Below are 18,279 nucleotides of genomic sequence, written 5' to 3' on the forward strand. Positions count from 1 at the left end.
CACAAGTATGCCCCAAGATCCAGGAGTTTCGGCAGTCCCTTTGGAAGTCTCACCTACTCCTGGTTTCACACAGCACAGGTGAAATCCCATCCACTCCCCAACCACATACAGCCCCATTTTAATGCTTCCAATCCTACAAGAGTTCTGTCTGCATAAACACCAGAACTGACATGTCAGAAAATAATGGACAGACAACAGCAGAAATAACATTTTTGTAGGTTTAGTGTTTGCAATTTGTTTTGCAGCTTATAATGAAATACTGGTAGAGATAGTCTACATTCATATGTTTGACAGGCAAAATACAGTTTTAAAATCGTAAGGCACTTTAAGATGTCCTAAAACAAATGGTTATAATAAAAATTCAACAAGAAGGCTGGATGAGAACCCTTTCTACTCTTAGTGTTCTCGTCAGTAAATGATCAATTCTTGAGTCCGGCAAGCAAGTGAAATAATCAATAGAAAGGTTTCCAAGACAGAGTTACTGCTGTATTAGTGTGCACTCTGAAGCAGTCTTTTTAAAGTGTCTTCAGTTGGGGAGGGATGGCATGGTGTAAATAAGATACATTAAAATAGTTCTTTGAACTGGACAACAAAGATGCATTGCAAGGATTAAGTTTCATTACTTTCACTGGATTAAATTCCTTCCATTCATTATTGCCAACAAGAGTAAGGAACAAAAAGGAGTTGGTTCTCCCCTCCCTCCCCCAAGTCCCATTATAATTCAACACAAGATTTCAAAGACTTAAAATGACCAGGACAAAAGCCCATGAAAATCTGCATCTGGCCACTTCAGAGTATGTTTAAATATTCATTACTGACTTCCTCAAGTCTCAGTTCTTATTAAAGAAAGAGAAACATAAAAGAATTGGCAACTGTCTAAGTTGCTTCCCATCAAATTGATATTTTGCTTCTTTTTAACACAACCCCACTGTTCCCATCAAGTACCTGCATTCAGAAACACCAGCAGCTCTCCTTGGCAGAGGCTTGGTGGGGCAGGGGATGAATGCAGGCAGGGCCTCAGGCCCCACAGGGAAGAAGGAATGAGCAACTTTGCTTAACACAGTTGTATCTCAGCTTAAGAACAACTTCAAAAGCTGCTCATGCTGGGCTGCTGTAGCAACAAGGGGACTGATACCAAAACACTGACTAAAGACTTCACTTGAAGAGGCATCTTTTGGAGCTGAAATTTGCTAAAAAATTACAGAAAACAGACAGTGCCAAAAACACTACCTACTTCTTAGAGCCTCTTAAAAGGGGAGGGTAGAAACTAGTGCCTATCATCCATGTATGTATTTTCAACATATGTCTCACCTATTTTATTGCCTAGGACATTTTTAAGTCTTTGGGGGCTAACAATTGCTCAAAAACAACTCACAGGGGCTCAATGTGTTAGGCACTACAGTATATATCTGCATCCCTAGTCCTCTCAAAACTACCTCAGAGGGAAAAAACCTCAAACTCAACCAACCAACCAATAATTTGCTTTTCCTACACGTTCTTGATCATTTTAAATTCTGACTTACTTGAATTGCACTTTAAAGCCCAGCAGCAAAAAGAAAACTTGGTAGCTAAATTCAGGAATTCTATAAATATAAATTTTAAGAGACATTTTATCAAGTCTAAAAATTCAAAGATATCAACTGCATAAGCTGTCAAGTTTTGACCTGGCTACAGTGAAGAATCTGTGAAAAAAAAAAAATTACCCTAATAGACCATATAATATTTGGGCAGAAGTGAGATGCCTGTTCAGTTAGGAAAGAAACTGCATTTAAGGATCGAGCTAAATTAGAACAGCCACCACTGGTCTGAACTCATCACACAGAGAGGTGCTACTGTGCAAACAGGAACTCTGATGAAATCTAGCTTTGTGAAGTAAAAAAATGCATGACTTCAAGGCAGCTGCTGCTAAAGACAAGAAAGGAAGATGGTACCTTATGGCTCTGAGCTCTAAAGATCTTGAGATCTCAACTTGTGTGGCTCACTTTTGCTGGCAGGAGAGTCAAGCTCTAGATCACTCAGTTGATTGCTATGGTTATACCATCAGGCAAGTTAAAATTGTGGCTCTGGAATCATCTTACTGTCATACAGCATTGCTGTGACTATATTCACTTGGGACAGCAAGAAGCATCTGAAAGAGATGAACAAAACAGGCCACTCACTGGCTGCAACTTCACTAACAGTATGCATTTGGTTTCTCTTAAAACCTGTGGATTCTTCTTCTCAAACAAACTTCATAGAATCTGCTAAAGTGACATCCAATTGCTTGGCACATACAATTCATTGTATCTTAAAAATACACTTTAAAAATTATTTGGAAAGTCATAGAGCACATGCAATTAATTCCTTGTGGATCAATGCACACAGGGAATCACACATATGTGTGGAAAATAAGTTGCAATGATTAACAATGGACAGGGTACTATTTTACTATCTGGTAATTTCTTTTAAATTCCAGTTCTTTCCAAGGGAAACGGAGGAAATTAAGAGTTCTGACAAGGAAATACAAGGCAGGAAATTCAACCTGCATGTGAGACAGACTGGAACAAAGTTTCACAGATCTTGTTCTTCAGGTTACATGAAAGCAAAAACTGTAGTCTAATTAAAAAAAAAAATCACTAAAGCTAGTTATAAAGAGCAGAACTATAGAAGTGCTTTAATACATAAAGTGTCAAACATAATTAAACAGGACCATTAACACAGCTGCCATAAGATGTGCAAATAGGTACATGTGTTACCTGAATGCAGGAGAGGAGCACAGGTTTTTTAATTACTCTATAGGTCCAAAGTGGGTTAAGAAAGTTTTTCTTGTTCATTTCAGCTTCTTAATATGATGGTTTTGCTCTATTCATGCATTCAAAGGCACAGTTGGATTTGCTCTATCAGAAACTACATCAAAAGGACTGTCTACATGAAATATTACTAAACGGGCAGTTCTTACTGAGTGAAGCATACAGCAGCCTCACAAAGTAGATTTACAGATACCTGTCAATTTGTAGTATTAATTTTATAAAATATTTCTTGATTCATAAAAATTCTGAGCTATTTTCTGCAGCTTCCCCTTAAACATAGTTTAAGACAACTGAGTATGTTATTTGAACCATCAACAGATTGCCACAGGTATTGCCACAAGAGCAAATGCAAACAAATAAATACGCAAGACATTTCAAAAGCACCTCATGCATGAAGTTCAGGTAACATGCCTTTGCTTCCCTACCAGCTCTCCTGTTAGGAATCAGGAAAAAAGACATTCTCCACAGCACTTCTCTGGGTACTTTCCATTTACTGAGCCGCTATGAACCTTAGGCAAGTGACCTTAGAGATGGAAAGTAACTCCACCAAGCACAGCAGAACAAACTGCAGTGGGGAAATTTGGCTGTTTATAAAAAAAAAAAAAGTCAATTGAGACCATTCCTGCAATTCACAGCTGTAAAAGCAGATTTGCTTCAGTAAGCTGAGACTCAAAAGTATGACACAGAACTTCACATCTGGTCCCCTGCACAGGCCACAAGTGTGAAGTAATACCAATTATAACAGAACAACTTGTCTCTTTTCTGGAGGCACCATAAAGACAGCAACACTTTACGTGTAATGGGAAGAGGAAGGAAGAGGAAAAATAACAAATATTGTTAGAACGAGACACTAAGAGCAGGTTAGTATAACAAGGAAGAAAAAAAAGGTGGCTCAGTTCTATGATATAACATGTATAACAGTACAGAAACCCTACACCTCTAGACAAAAGGGTAACCAGAGTCTGGAAAAATCTAGTCCTGAATAAAAAAAATTTCAACTTTCTTTTTCAGTGGATGGGTGTAAAATCTGTAACTGAGATCAAAGGAGATAGAAAGGAACCAAAATGCTTTATAAAACACTGGGGTCCATACATACTCACATAGCATCATTAGCCTGTTTCTGATTTACCACAATGTTAAAGGATCTGGACAGTCTCCTTTGCTCTGCAGGATGACTGAAGTCCAGTCAACTTTCATGTATTAAAATCCTTCTGAATCTGCCAGTGAGAACAAATCCCTCTCGCAGCCCATCTGAGGGAGGAGGGGTGCCTCCCAGCCAGAAGACATTTCTAACAACCCCAGGCAACCTACAGGCAGCATGCTACACAGTTAGATCTCCTAATCAGCACTGCGCCAAGCAAGTCCAAGTTTGCTAAGATGTTGTGTCCCTTCATGGACTTATGTACAATTTCTCACAAACCCTTCAGGCCAGTGGCTCATGCTTCACCATTTCATTATTGCTTTTCAATGCCATCTTCCTTCCCATCTTCCCCTCTGGCTCCCTGTTATCCCAGAAGGACTTTCTGCATCCTGTGTGCAGCGACGCTGGCCTCATCCTCAGAGTCAGACTCGCTCTGGGAAGTGGAGCTCTGGGAGGCAGAACTGAAAGGAGAGGAGCACTCTGGGGAGCACAGGTAGTGCATCAGTGGGAGCCGATACTTCCCACAGAAATCAACAAACTTGATCTGTCTGACACAGCTGTCAAAGTACACACCTGTGAGGGAGAGAGAACAGAAAAACATGAGACCCTGTGCCCAGAGCCCAGCAAACTCCACAAGGCTCTTGTGCCTGGAGCATATGCCTTAAATTAGGATTTTATTGGTACAGCACTGTACTATATATAGGAGCACAAGGGATACTGGTGGAAGGGAAGGGACCAGGATACCTCTGAAAATGTGAAATTTCTTTTCTTAGTAAAACACTCCTGTAAAACTGTATTTGGTAGGTGATTCAGAACAGCACACTCTTCACATAAAGACACAGGGCAGTTACTCCCAAATAACATGACAATTTCTTCTAGCCATTAGGGAGAAAACTCACCTGGGAATTTACAAACTTCTTAAATGTCAAATGAATTAATGCATTCTATTTCAAGCCTGTGAAACCTCTTCTACCAGCTAGTAAAAATGCATTCAGAAACAGACCTTCACAACTCTACTTTTCTTTTGCTTGAGTGAAGCCACCATGCTGAGCTTGGATGCTACTTTCCACGGCAACAGTCTTGCTGCAACACACAATTATGTTCTCTTCCTGTCACAGCAAATAATTTTAGATGCTGACATTTTCAGAAGTTTCCAACAGTGTTTTAAGTCCTAGCTGGTCAGGAGTAAGCTTTGCTCCTGCAGTGGTAATGCTGCAGTACTGTGCAAGTTCATAAGGCACAGTGAAAAAGCACAAAACCAATCTGCTGCTATCCATCCAGGCTGTGCAAAACTCTTAGAAAAGAAACTTTTCTTTCCCTCCCAATCTAAGTCCCAGGTATTCCATCTTTGCTTATGGAGCATGCTTTGATATTGTCCTCTAAGAAGATAACAGCTTGCATTATGACTGTAGGGTAAATATTAATTAATGATTTTTCCCCCCCTTAATCTTCTAAATGCTCAATATGCAGATCATTTACTCTGGTTAAAGATTAAGCATTGAGGAAAATTAAGCCCAAGCATTCCAGGCTGTTTTATGAAGTCCTCTCCTTCCAAGAACTATAGGTTAGTGGTCCTAAGCTAGAGCTAAACAAGCTGCTGTTGGTAACTGCTAAGAACAAGAGCCACTCTCCTCTTTTCCACCCAGAAATTATGCTCACCATTCAGCAAGAGTGTGTGCAAAAGTTCTGCTGTCCATTACTTGCTCTGAGCTATTTCAGGACAAATTAATTGGAAACTTCAGATCATAAAAACCATAGTGGAGTGCTGTGATGACCTACTAAGACTCTGACAAAAGTGCTGTATTAAATTCCCATGCAAATCCAGTAAACCAGCACTACAGCTCTGAATACTGTTCCTAAGTGAACAAGCTTCCTTAAAGACAAATTTCCAGGAGACCTGGAGCCAGGGAAATACAGAATGTGGCTGCAGTAAGTAGCACTTTGAACCTGAGTGAGCTTATGAAGTCATGGCAAGTCAGAGGAAACCATAAGGGAAGAGCAGGAAGAAGAAGTGCAAAGGTGAACTTACCCCCGCATTTAGGATTGGGGCAGTTGCTGGCCAAGCTCAGGTACCGGACAAGACTCTCTGGGAGATCGCTGGGAGTGTAGGGAATGTTGCGAGTTTTAACCGTGCGTCCAGCCAGTTCCTGAAGGCTCGGGGGATTGTAGGTCAGGTCACGCACAAACCGCACCACCAGCGGGTTCCCACGTAAGCTCAGCTCATCAAGGTGAACCAGGTTAAGGATCTCTCGGGGAAGGTAAGTCAGCAGATTGTTATGCAGGCTAAGGGAACGCAGGGAATGCAGCCTAAGGATAGAGATGGATACCCTGTCAAGAAGTGCAAGCAAAATTGCCCCACAGCTGCATTAAGCAGACCTAATTACTCTCCCACTCCCACCAATTTCTTTTTCTTCGAGTTTTCTCCCTTTTAAAACATAAATTCATGCTAAAAGAACCACTCTAACTCCAGTACACACAATGCACCAGAAAACTCAGTTCAATACCAGAATACCTGCTAAAGAAACACAGTCTTAAACATGCTACTATCCCTCTGAGTATTCCCCACACACACCCCCCAAAAAAGGTAGAACAAAAGTGTACAAACTGAGTGCTTTCAGGGAATATAACAATTCTTTGTACTCCGTGCATGCATCAAGAACAGTCCCATGAAGTGCTCTAAGTCACCTGCTCTGTCTCATGCATTAAAGATGATTGCTGGGAGGCAGCCAGCCCTGGAAAGCCCCATGTTTTCATTGCTTGCGGCTGCACCACCTTGTGCCGATACCACTAGATCTGAGTGAGGTCAGGCCAGGCCAGCAGCAGAACAGAGGACAAGCAAATTTTTTGCTTTTGGATAAGGCTTTCTTCTCCCCTGAAGCACAAAGCAATGCTCCAGTACAGCAGCCAGGGCGGCTCTCAAACTCTAAAAGTTACATTGTACTTTAAGAATAATCCCACTACACCATCAAATTCCAACTTGGAGAACTCCATGCTGCCATTCAGTTGTTTTTAGGGTTACAGCTATACCTCCTATCTTCATTTCCCACCTTAGGATACACATACAGAACTGCAGTGTCTTCTTTGCTCCCATTATGAACAGATAAAGCAGTAACCTAGCCACTAGAACTGTGCTGTAGGATTACATTGACACTCTAAGATCATAAGGTAAAAAATGCTAAGGAACACAGGGTGGTACAAAAGTACGCACAAAAAGGTTTTGGGTGAAAGGCAGAGCCGATCAAGAATTCATTATTAATGAAACAGCACCATTCTTACTTCTAAGGTAGCATTTTTTTTAAGGTAGTATTATTTTTAAGGTAGTACTTTTTCTGAGTTCCCCAGGTACTTTTCAGGGTCCTCTATACAAATCTATTAAAATACAATTTAAATTAAAATACAAATCTAAATCACTGTAAGGTGCAATCTCGGTGATGGTTTTTTAACAAACCTTTCACTGAGTTTTCTAGATCATGTATTTGTGGTCTGCCTGCAGTGCACCATGCCAAGGACATTCTTTTTCAAATCCAGTATCATTAGCAAACTGAAGGACAGATAGGTCTTCCCAAGTACTTTTATCCACACACAAAAGGAAAAGTTCAGAGTTAATTACAGCTGGTGGCTGATGACAGTAAATACTCACTGTGCCAGCTGAGGTGGAATACTCTGGATCTTGTTGTCACACAGAACTAGATACCTCAGAGAAGGCAGTTTTGCTAATTCAGGTGGAATTGCCGTAATGAAATTCCCTCCAAGGTACAGGAACTCTAAACTGAAAAACAGGAGAAAAGAGTGCATTATTTCATTAATTTCAAGTTTCCTTTAACACCTAGGTTTTCATAGCTACTGCATTTCTTAAAGGAAACTGACAGATGAGTACCTATGAGATAATTTGATGAGAGCAAGAAAAAAAAAAAAAAGCTGAGTTACACATCAAAATTACAACAGAGCTGCTGTTTCACAATAGATAATGTTGAGATTTTACCTCCAGACTCCCGCAGTCACCATTACACCTGAAGGTAGGCACCAGACAACTGTGTATTCTTACACCAACCTCTTATAAAAAGCTCCTGCTCCTTTTTCCAAGGATGTGCATCCTGCACACGCAGGGTCTGCAGCACTACCACAGATCCTGTTGCAGTGAGTGGGAGCTCTCAGTTTCAGTAGGAGTGAAGCATGAGTGCAATTTCTCTCCCTGGAAATCCTGGCCCTGCAACAACACTAGTTGATCTTCGTGAAATAATCTGACTCCTTGGTGACCAACTTTTCAGCATTAGTCAGAGGCAGCCAGTCCCTCTTTGATACAATTCACATACAAACAGCACAGAGTGGACTTAAGTCACACAAATACACGCACACAATTTCTCAGAGACTGATTTCACTACTCTGAAGTCATGAAGACCAAAGCTACCAGAAACCATTGCTGGGCTTCACTGCAGTTTGGGCCCAAATAAAAGAACCACTGGATGTCCTGTGAAAACTCAGTGGACTGGAGACAGGAACAGAGAGAGACACTAGATCCCTTCTGCCAGGTGGAGTAGCAAGTATCTTCTGTGCATCTCTGTCCTTCTAGGAAAAAAAAATTGGCAAGCATTTCTCTTTGACATAATAGCTTCAAGTCTCCATTCCACAGAGTCAAGTAACTTTCTTTCCCTGTTCTGACGTTGTCTGAAAGTGGAACAAAGGCAGGCTCAGTTTGGGTACATCTTGCTAATCACAGTCCAGCCAAGATTTTTATCCCATGTTTGAAAAAGGTGGATCCCACAGTCCTGGTTCAGTATCTCCAACACACACAAGTTGCCTAACCACAATGCACCTTGGCCTTCTCTGATCCAGCAAGCATTGCTCACAGGTCAGGGAAAGTGAAATCCAGGCTCCATCAGCCTTTCTTTAAGTATAGGTTACATCTTCCTTGGAATAGGAGATACTTTCATCTCACTCCAGCAACTGGGAAATGCTATGGATACAACAGGCACAGAAACACAGGAAGAGAGCACACCCAAGAGGCATGGTAGTTCACCCAGACCTGTGCCCTAAAACTCTGTGCCACAGCATATGTGGAGCACAGAGAAGCTCCCCCCTGAGAATTCCCCTGGGATGGAGCAGGAGAACAGTAGAAAAGGTATATTTCTCTCAGCTCTTGCAAGAAACTTGAATCCCAGAGATCCAATGACGGCATCTGCCTGGGCTACAGAGGCCACTTAGTGTAGCACAAATGCACATGCCCGACAGTGAAGGACATGAATGACAGGCCTTTGTAGCGCACCTCGCAGGTGCTTGCAGGTCTCAGCTTTCCCTGGATTCCCTTACATTTTTGAAGTATGTTAGGCAAGCTAAATAATTGAAATTGGACAAAGTGGGCAGAAAATTAGGCCTTAAACTGAATTTGATTATATGGAAGACAGTAACTACAAACCAAGTGGGACAGCACATTTGGAGGTTACTCTGAATGTGCAAGAAAGTGCACAGCGAAAAACCACCAGCAATTGCCACTGCTCTTCTACTCAGACAACCTGAATGTTGAGGAGTGGGGGGTAGAAGGAAGGCTGCTGTGGTGCAGAGACCATGTCAGGCAGAGATTATTTTTAATTAATTTTTGATCCCCTAACAAAGTCCCGAGCTTTAACCAAAATTCCTCCTTCAAACCTCCATTGTTTCCTGAGGTGGATTTAGGCTGCTTGGCTTTCACTAGGAACTAAACTGCTGACAATTAACAAATCCTAACTCTGTACCATTGCTGGAGCCCACACCAAAAGCTGTTTGGCAAGGGAATTCTTGCAATGTGGATTTCAATATTAAACAAGGTTTAGATGTGTACAAGTTTGCACTTCCTAGGAAAAGTGAGTAACTAACTCCTCATCCTTTGTGTTTGATGACACTAATGCCTGTAAAGTGACATGGCATAAAAACACCTCCTACCAGTGAAGGAGAAGAGGGAACAAGTTATACATTAAAAATGTTCTGGGAATTAATTTGAAGGCATAAAATGCAAATGTTTCAAGAGCAGCCTACTGTACAAACTAAGCGTCCAAAACCACTGCCTACAAACTCCTTACAGCTTCAAGTCTGTTCTTTGTAAAGTTTGTAATGAGAACAGTCAGTCATACAAGGAAGGATATAAAGATTCAACATCAGATGCAAACTGCCTCTAACTAAAAATCCGCTAAATAAGGTAACTCCTTAATTGGCAACAAAATTCTTCTTAAAAACTGTTTTCTTTTTACTCATCTTGTGAATCACCCTTTTCGGATCAGCAGACTAAAAATTCATGGGGCTCAGTCTGGTACAACAAATTCAAAATTTCCACATCAACTTATGGTATTAATTAGATGATTAATTTATTAAAAAAAAATCAGAGGGAGGAGGTTTTGAAACTACAAAGAAACATATTTAAAACATAGGAAAGATATTCTTAAAGCTTTCACTGAAACACCACTCAGTGGGAAAACAAAACCCGTAACTCCCATCCCTCAAAGTACAATTTGCTACGAAGAAGTATCTAGCCTAGTCTTGGCTAAGTAAGGTGAAGGAATCAACAACAGCCATTTCTGCATCAAATTAAATTGTCAAGAACTGTCTGAATCACAACACAGGAAAGTATTTTCAAGAGTCTTTTATCAAGAGCACTGACTACAGCACGGGGACACAGTTTGTCCCCAGCTCATCTGCTCCTGGCCTGATTTGTATGTCACACTCACATTACGCCTGTATCTGGAGGTAAAGGTGATGCTGGCTCTCGAGTTGTCCAACTCAGGGCAGGGCAGTTTTCTGCTTCACAAGACAAGCAAAAGCACTGCTCAGCTCTGCTATCTTCACACAAGAGCCTGCAGTAAGGGAACCCACAACATTCACTCCAGGTTTTTGCATGAGGACTGAAGCAAAGATGGCACTGAGCTTAGTGAATGCTTCTAACTAACCTTTCACACTTTGACCTATTCCTTCTGACAATCATTAATCTGTACAGTCATTTTGATCAATCAGCTAAGGTCTTGTGAACTGCTGTGTACACAGAGGTAGAACTGGATTTTTTTCTGCACTTTCGAAAGTCCAGAACCTTCAAAAAGGCAGAGATTAGCTATCACAAAATAAATGTAAGCTCAGTTCCAATTTTTGAAGCTAGAATGAATGATTTACTTCCAACCTGTCACACAGACTCCAGCTAAATGAGTTTCAAGAGGGAACAAACACTAATAAAATCAATTTCAACAGAATCTTAAAAAAAACCCCAACAACCATGTGAGAGAGTCATTAATAAGGGTTGACACTTTCTCTCCTGCCTTTCAGCAATGTTGACAAATACATTAATAAAAGGCCAGAGTCCCTTTCAGCCTCACACCCAGCAGCCCCCTGCTCAGCACAACCAGTCCTAATTGCTGCTAAGTACAGCCAGAATACTGAGTCCATCATGTGGTGCTCCTCTCTAGCAGCATATGAAAATACTTTCACCTACTAGGAAAGGAGTGGAGAAATGCTCAAACAACTATTATCAACTCAGGGACTGGTAGCAAAATTTAACAAATTTTGCTATTTGCAAGTTATGCAAATAGACTGTACCTTCTTGCTTATGTCCTTGATGTTTTCAGGTCATCATATAGCACAAATCAAATTCAAAAGCCCCCAAACACTCAGGAAATAAGAAGAGTCACTCTGAGCACTAGAGGTATTTTTTATACCCTATCAATTACCACAGCACTCCCATAGTCATATATCCAGGGGATAATGTCTTCAGGCATAGGAGATACTCAAATTTTCAATCCACCCTGTTTCCCCACAGATGCTTCTTTGGATAAAATTTAACAGCTGACATCAAACAGATGCATCTAAATAGGCAAATAAAAAGCCTCAAACCAACAACGGTGCCTCAAATAGCTCCAGGTATTTTTAAGATAAACTTTTTAGCAAGAAATTTCCAGGGCAGTTTTGAGGCTCATGCAAGGGAGGAATTTCAAAGCAGCCCACAATACACCCCTGTTAACCCTGTTCTATGATTTGCTAATTCCTGAGAGAACTGCATAGCCTTTGCTGACATGTAAATTTAAGACCAAACAGTCATCTGAACACTATTTGCAAAACATTTGAAGAAGGAAATAAGAAGAAAGACAGCAAGCAGATTTCCTAATGCTGTATCTTTATCAAAGCTCTGCTCACCCTTTTTCCCACACTAACAGCCATCCTTTAAGCATATGCTTGTCTAACATGCTTAATACTATTCATGAATGAAAGCAAACACTCTGGTTTTCAATGCATCCAAGCCTTTACATAAACCTTGGATGAATCCAGTTAGGTATCTGAGGTCTTTGATCCCAACCCTTGCACAGCCAGGCTTTATTAGAGGAATACCAGCAAGAAGGAAAGAAAAGCACGGGTCTTTTCCAAGCTCTGCCCACTCCTGTTGCTCTACAGAGCATGAGAGCATCCATTATGAGAGTATGACTAAACTCAGAATTCCCATGGGAGACTTGAAGTACCAGCTGCATTTTGCTAAGCCCTTGAGAATTATTAATTTTACAGGACATTTGCAGGCCTGCACACTGATCAGGGCAAACCTTACACCCTTTAAGCCCAAACTCACAGCTGCACCGTGAAGATCAGAGCTGTATTTTACCAGATTTGCCCTAAAAATTTTATGCCAGGATGGGCACAAGTAGATGGCCACATTTCCAGCTTACCAGCTGTAACACACTTTGCCCCACAGTGCATGACCAGCTGGATCAGCAGAGGGAGGATATGCAGAACCAATGCAGCAGGGGGATCTCTATGCAGATCACAGTTCAGGAGCTGCTGAGGGCTGTGGATTGAGTCTGAGAGTAACTGACCATAACATCTCACACTGAAAACACAGCAAGGTCAGCAGGGAGAACTACAGAGAAGATAACACTTGTGTCTGCCTATGCTAAGCTCGTACTTTATCTGGCAACAAACAGGAAATCAATGCAAAGAAGGCTGCTCTCACACTTCTGGTGCATTCCTCACTCTAAATTCACAGCAAGAACCAATGCTAAGGTCATGCATTGTACTGACACACCAGCTGACAGGAACTGGAGATGCTGGGCATACAGAAGGACCTGGCACAGCCTCAACATGATCAAGAGAAAGCCCACAGCAGGGTCAACACCTACATTTCTCAGAAACACATGGGGCTATTGCTGGTCACGCTCAATGCTTACAGTGAAACTATGATGAAAGAGCACTGAATTTTCCTAATGGAAAACATGAAGCAAGAGTTACTCATCCCTGGTGCCAGCTTGCTATGATCAGCATCATCCTACTGCCATCACCAGCTCAAGCACAACCATACACTTATGAACCCATGCAAAGGAAACTTCAAGTATTGGTGGTCCTTCCACAACAGCCTAGGAGAAAACCAATAATCAGGAACACAGCAGTCACTTTCCATGCAGGATCTTGCACTTCACACAAAATATTTGTGTGGGCAAGGATGGGGCTGAAGCCGGAAGGAGCAAGACGTGACAGCAGCAGGACTGGTTGTGGTTCTTATCACCAAGTTCATTAACTTGCCAAGTCACCAGGAATGTGCCAGGGAAAAGTTTCTGCACAATATGCCTGACTGAAACACAGCTTGTGTGAAGTGGTGGATTTGTTATCTTCCTGTGAGTAACAACACATGGCACATACATTCCATTCCAGGACCTTTGCATTTGTAGTCACCAGCATGTTCCTTGTCCTTTGGTAGCTCAGACCAATCAGCTTTTTATACTTTCAACTTTACCACATACACATACTCCTTACCTGTATATTCTTGGCCTTCACTAAAACTGACATGCTTTCCCTTCAAAAACTAAAACAGGAAACCATGCAGTGCAGAGGAAAGACATGAAGCTTAGTTATCAAGAGTATCCTTTTCTGAAAAAAATCTCATCACAGCTCAGACATTCCCTGGAAATCTTAAGAAGCATTTCTAGATTTCTGCAACTCTGGTCTGCTCTGTAGTCAGTGACTGGAGCAAATGGGAAGCTGCTAGGGTCATGGGAAAAGGAGAACTGCTGGTCTCAGGAACTCTAGTAGCAGGCAGAGGAACTTGATCAGTAAGAGTGCTGCCTGCATTCACCTGTGGTCTCAGAGCCCTTATGAGAAAAGAAAAATTTATTTTTATTAGATATTGCACACAGAAAAAAGGGTGAAGGTCTTGCTTGTCAGCAACAGCAATACTGGCATTTGCAGATTGAGCTGTGAGGTTAATAGAAGCCACAACACCAGGTCCTACCGCCAACTTCTAGAGCTCAGAAACTAATAGAGGTCTCTACATTGCTATGATGAAACAGCTGGCTCTGCTCTGTCCTTGCCCAGGCTCATTTTACCCACTTCCACAACAAGCACACTTACACTGAGGACACCCCTCTTGTCAGCAGGCAGGAACAAAGTCTGGCAGCAGTTTCTCTCCAGAATGTACTTTCTATGCCTTTAGCAAGGGTCACTGTTTACCTGGGTCCCAATGAACAGATTCAGGACTCCCTCTGGAGGAACAATACATTATAAACGGTTGTTTTCTGCAAAAAAAGTGCTAGCAAAGCTGTGTGCAGCTCCCTTTTGTTACTTAAGCAGTCCCAGATACAGAAGTCACTAATGGCAGAGTGGGTAAAGAAGCTGACAATCCTGGTGGGGCACAGATTTGCTATCTTGAGTAAAAGTTCAATTATATTATGTTGACATGTTAGCAGAAGTTCTGTAAGGTAGAAGTGGTGATGTGGGCAGAAGCTAAGTGTCTAAGTGTAACTTTTCCACCTGACACGTCACTTTTCAATGATGAACAGACAGTTCAAGAGCTTTGTCTGCATTTGCTCTCTCTGAATTCTCCTTCTGGGGGTTCAAGCATGACCAGTCCAAGAAAAGCTGCAGGACATGACAACAAGGGCACGTCAGAGGAACAAAGCAGAATGACAGAGTGCAGCGTGAAGCACTGCTGGGGCACCCTGTGCAATGCTACGCAACCCAGTACCTTCCTGGTGACATCACACAAGAAAAGCAGGGTTGAAGTTTGCTTTGTTGGGGAAAAAAAACCCCAAAACAAAAGAGAGAAAAAACCCACAAAAACCATATAAACAGCAGCAGGGAGCCTCTGACTCAGAGGCGAGAGCAACAATCAGATCCCAATCATATCCTGTATGCTATCAGACATGCTATGGAGACAATGTGGATCATCTTCCTCATGAACAGCCCTCCTCCGCTGGCCTCTTCTCCCTTGCCACACTTTCTTTTTCATCCCTGAAGCATCTGTTCCCAGAGAGAAAAAAACTGCACTTCCCCTTTCTCATGACAGCCACAACCAGGATGTACCACACCTCTGCCGAGAAGAATATGGGCATGCATTCTCCATTACTCAAAATGTCTCACAGCATTTCTCAGCCCAGAGAACTTAATCGAGAACTGCTCCAAATCCTTAACAGCTGCATGCTATGCCACCTGGACAAAAGCAACAAACTCAATTGTATTATACTGCAGCAGACAAAACGGTTCCCCAACAGCACTCAAGCAGTTCTGGTACCTCCCACCTACACCTATGGGAGACATCACTCCACACAGAACATCCTATGCTTCCACTGGATGCAGCTCTGCTGAGCCATCAGAGTGAATCCAGGTATTTAGGGTCAAGGGTGCTGGAATTTGCATAAGAGAGGCTGCCTCTGGCAAGACCCTTGGCATAGAGCTGGAACAAACAAAGTTCAGATTCAAAGTCTTAGCAGAGAGCCACAAAGAGGCCAGGCTGAGGCCTGGGAATCCAGCAGAACACACGGACGTGTCACTTAAGCCACAAGAAGTATCCTTCTTGCCCAGAAGGACACCAGGCTTCAGGAATACCCAGCCCAGTCCAATGCAGGGAGCCAATATCCAGTGCTGTTTAAGGCCTGTTCCCACCCCACTACTGTTACCAACTGCTGTGATTCAGCCATAAGTTTCTGCATGATTCCCCCAGAGCCAGATGTCCCACTGCACCTGAGCACAGCCTGGGGCTCCATGCTTCGGGTCTGTCGATATCTGTCAGATCTACACGAGTCAGTGGGTTGAGAGAAACATCATAAAACCCTATCCATGACAGCAAGCCCTCAGCAAGCCCTCTTTCTACAGCTGTATGGGCAGAAAGGCCCTGTTGTTTGTCTGAGCCACAAAGACATCTTTATCCTCCTGACCAACCCATCATGCAGCCATGAGCTGCAGGACACATGCGGTTTAACTCGCTGTCACCCAGAGATGTGCATGAGAGAAATACTACGGAGATCTTTCGTCATGCCAACACTCACACCAACCACACCATTACCAGGAGAGCACCACTGCACCAGGGCAGCCCAGGAACTGGGCAGTGCCAAGAGTCACCCAATTTGTCAGCAGAGAAGGCCCATCGTCACCTGAAGAATACACAGGATTGACTGGGTTGGAAGGAACCACAGCAGGTCATCTGTCCAATCTCACACTAGAGCACATGGCACAGAATTGTGTCCACTGGAACACCTTCAGTGAGGGAGACTCCACAACCACTCTGAGCATCCTGTTCGAGTGTTTGGTCACCCCCACAGTAAAGTCCTCCCTCATGTTCAGTAGGAACTTCCTGTGCATCGTCATTTTCAGCCTGCTGCCTTGTTTTATTGCTTGGCACCACCAAAAAGACCCTGTCTTCATATTCAGCACCCATCCTTTAGATACTTTTTAATATATATATATGTGAATGAGGTAAAGAACGTCCTAGAGTTTTAGTAACTCAACATGACGAAAAGGAAGAGCCACATTAGCAGCAGCAGTGCCTGGAGACACCTGAGGCTGGAGAGAACTGAACCCCCGAGGGGGAGTGTGACAGAAAACCTGGCCGGGCTTGCCGAGGCTGTCCCTGCTCCCGCGGGGCCCGTCCCTCACCTGTGGAGCTCCTGGATGTCGGGCGGGATGCCCTGGAGCCGGTTGCCGCCGAGGCTGAGGCTGCGCAGCCCGCGGAGCTGCAGCAGCGCGGGCGGCACCTCGGAGAAGCGGTTCCCGCTGAGGTTGAGGACGCGGAGGGAGCGGGCGAGCGGCGCCTGCCCCAGCCCCTTGGGCAGAGAGCCGGGCCCGCCAAGCCGGTTGTTCTTGGCCAGCAACGTGTGGAGGCACGGCAGGGACAGCAGTTCAGTGCCCATCTCCGTCAGCCCCGTCCCGCTCACGTCCAGCACCTCCAGCGCCGGGAACCACTGAGACAGCCCGGCGGGCAGCGGGCCCGACAGCCGCCGAGGCGACAGCACCAGCCGCTGCGCCTCCGCGCTGCGCCGCGACGACAGCTCCGCCGCCAGCGCCGACTCGGCCTCGGGTTCCGGCTCGGGTTCCGACTCCGGCCCCATCGCCAGCTCCGGTCCCGGTTCCAGCTCGGGACCGTCCCCGCCTGCCGCCGCCATCCCGCCTGCACCGACCGACGGCCCCTCGCGTCACCCCGGGGGCTTCCGCACCTCGCCCTACCCCGGCCCGCCCCGGAACCTGCATATCCCCACCGCCCACCCCCCCGTCATGCTCGATCCCGGGCCCGCTGCCGGCAGAGGCCACAGCGGCCGCAGAGCGGCGATTACTTTTATGCAGGTTGCGGGGCGCCTACGGGTGGGCGGTGGAGGGAGAGGGAGTGTTCGATGGCCCCGGAACGAGCGCAGGAGAGCGGCGCGCAGGCGGTGGCTGCCCGTGGCTGCGGCTGCTCGGTGCAGCTATTCGCCCCGGGTAGCGCCACAGTCCGCACCGGCGGGCCTGGCCTGCCGGCTGGAAATGCCACTCCCCTCCCACACTAAACTCGGGACACCAGGGCTGCTAAGTGTAAAATCAAACTGCACCCTTTCCTCTGTCCCTTTTGGTCATCCTCGGAGCCCGAAGTTGAGATGCTGCCTGAGCCCGTGTGCCCCATGGCCTCTCCGTTGTGGCAACTGGTGGGGGAGCCTAGCCCAGCATCCCTGATCAGCGGGTGTTTTGTCCAAGGGTGGATCTGCTTTGGTCCCTGAAGAACAAGGAGGTTGGAACTGACCAATCTTTGAGGTCACTTCCAACCCAAAACACTCTGTCATTCTGTGAGCTGCTGCTCCGGACCACCAAAACGGAGGTACTCCCAGAAGTACCTCAGTGCATGTCCTTGCCTGGATGTGAAAAGAAAGCTTTGGTCTTAGCCGCGGCATTGCAGGAGTTAATCCACAACACACAAGTCTATCAGGCAGTCTGATACTGGTCACTGATCGACATGGAGCTGACCTCAGGGTCTGTGATTTCAGTTAATTGCTCTTTGAACAGAGCAGTAATTGTTAGTAATCATCAGAAGCAGCAGTAGTTATGTGTGATAAAAATGAGAAGATTCACAACCCACAGGAACTTTTGCCTCGACTAAGTCCAGGCTTAAGAAGCAGA

The 18,279-nt window shown here is 44.3% G+C and overlaps 1 protein-coding gene across 1 annotated transcript; it reads right to left on the bottom strand.

Moving 5' to 3' along the window:
- Nucleotides 1–204: 204 nt before the first annotated feature.
- On the bottom strand, nucleotides 205–17,356 carry LRRC58 (leucine rich repeat containing 58). Its single transcript, XM_079305877.1, has 4 exons — nucleotides 16,792–17,356; nucleotides 7,571–7,699; nucleotides 5,960–6,237; nucleotides 205–4,503 (listed from the first exon to the last, which is right to left on the bottom strand). The coding sequence occupies exons 1-4, from the start codon at nucleotides 17,295–17,297 to the stop codon at nucleotides 4,295–4,297; spliced, it is 1,122 nt and encodes a 373-aa protein (XP_079162003.1). The 5' UTR covers nucleotides 17,298–17,356; the 3' UTR covers nucleotides 205–4,294.
- Nucleotides 17,357–18,279: the final 923 nt, after the last annotated feature.

The sequence above is a fragment of the Erithacus rubecula genome (genome assembly GCF_903797595.1).
Source record: "Erithacus rubecula genome assembly, chromosome: 1".
NCBI lineage: Eukaryota > Metazoa > Chordata > Aves > Passeriformes > Muscicapidae > Erithacus > Erithacus rubecula.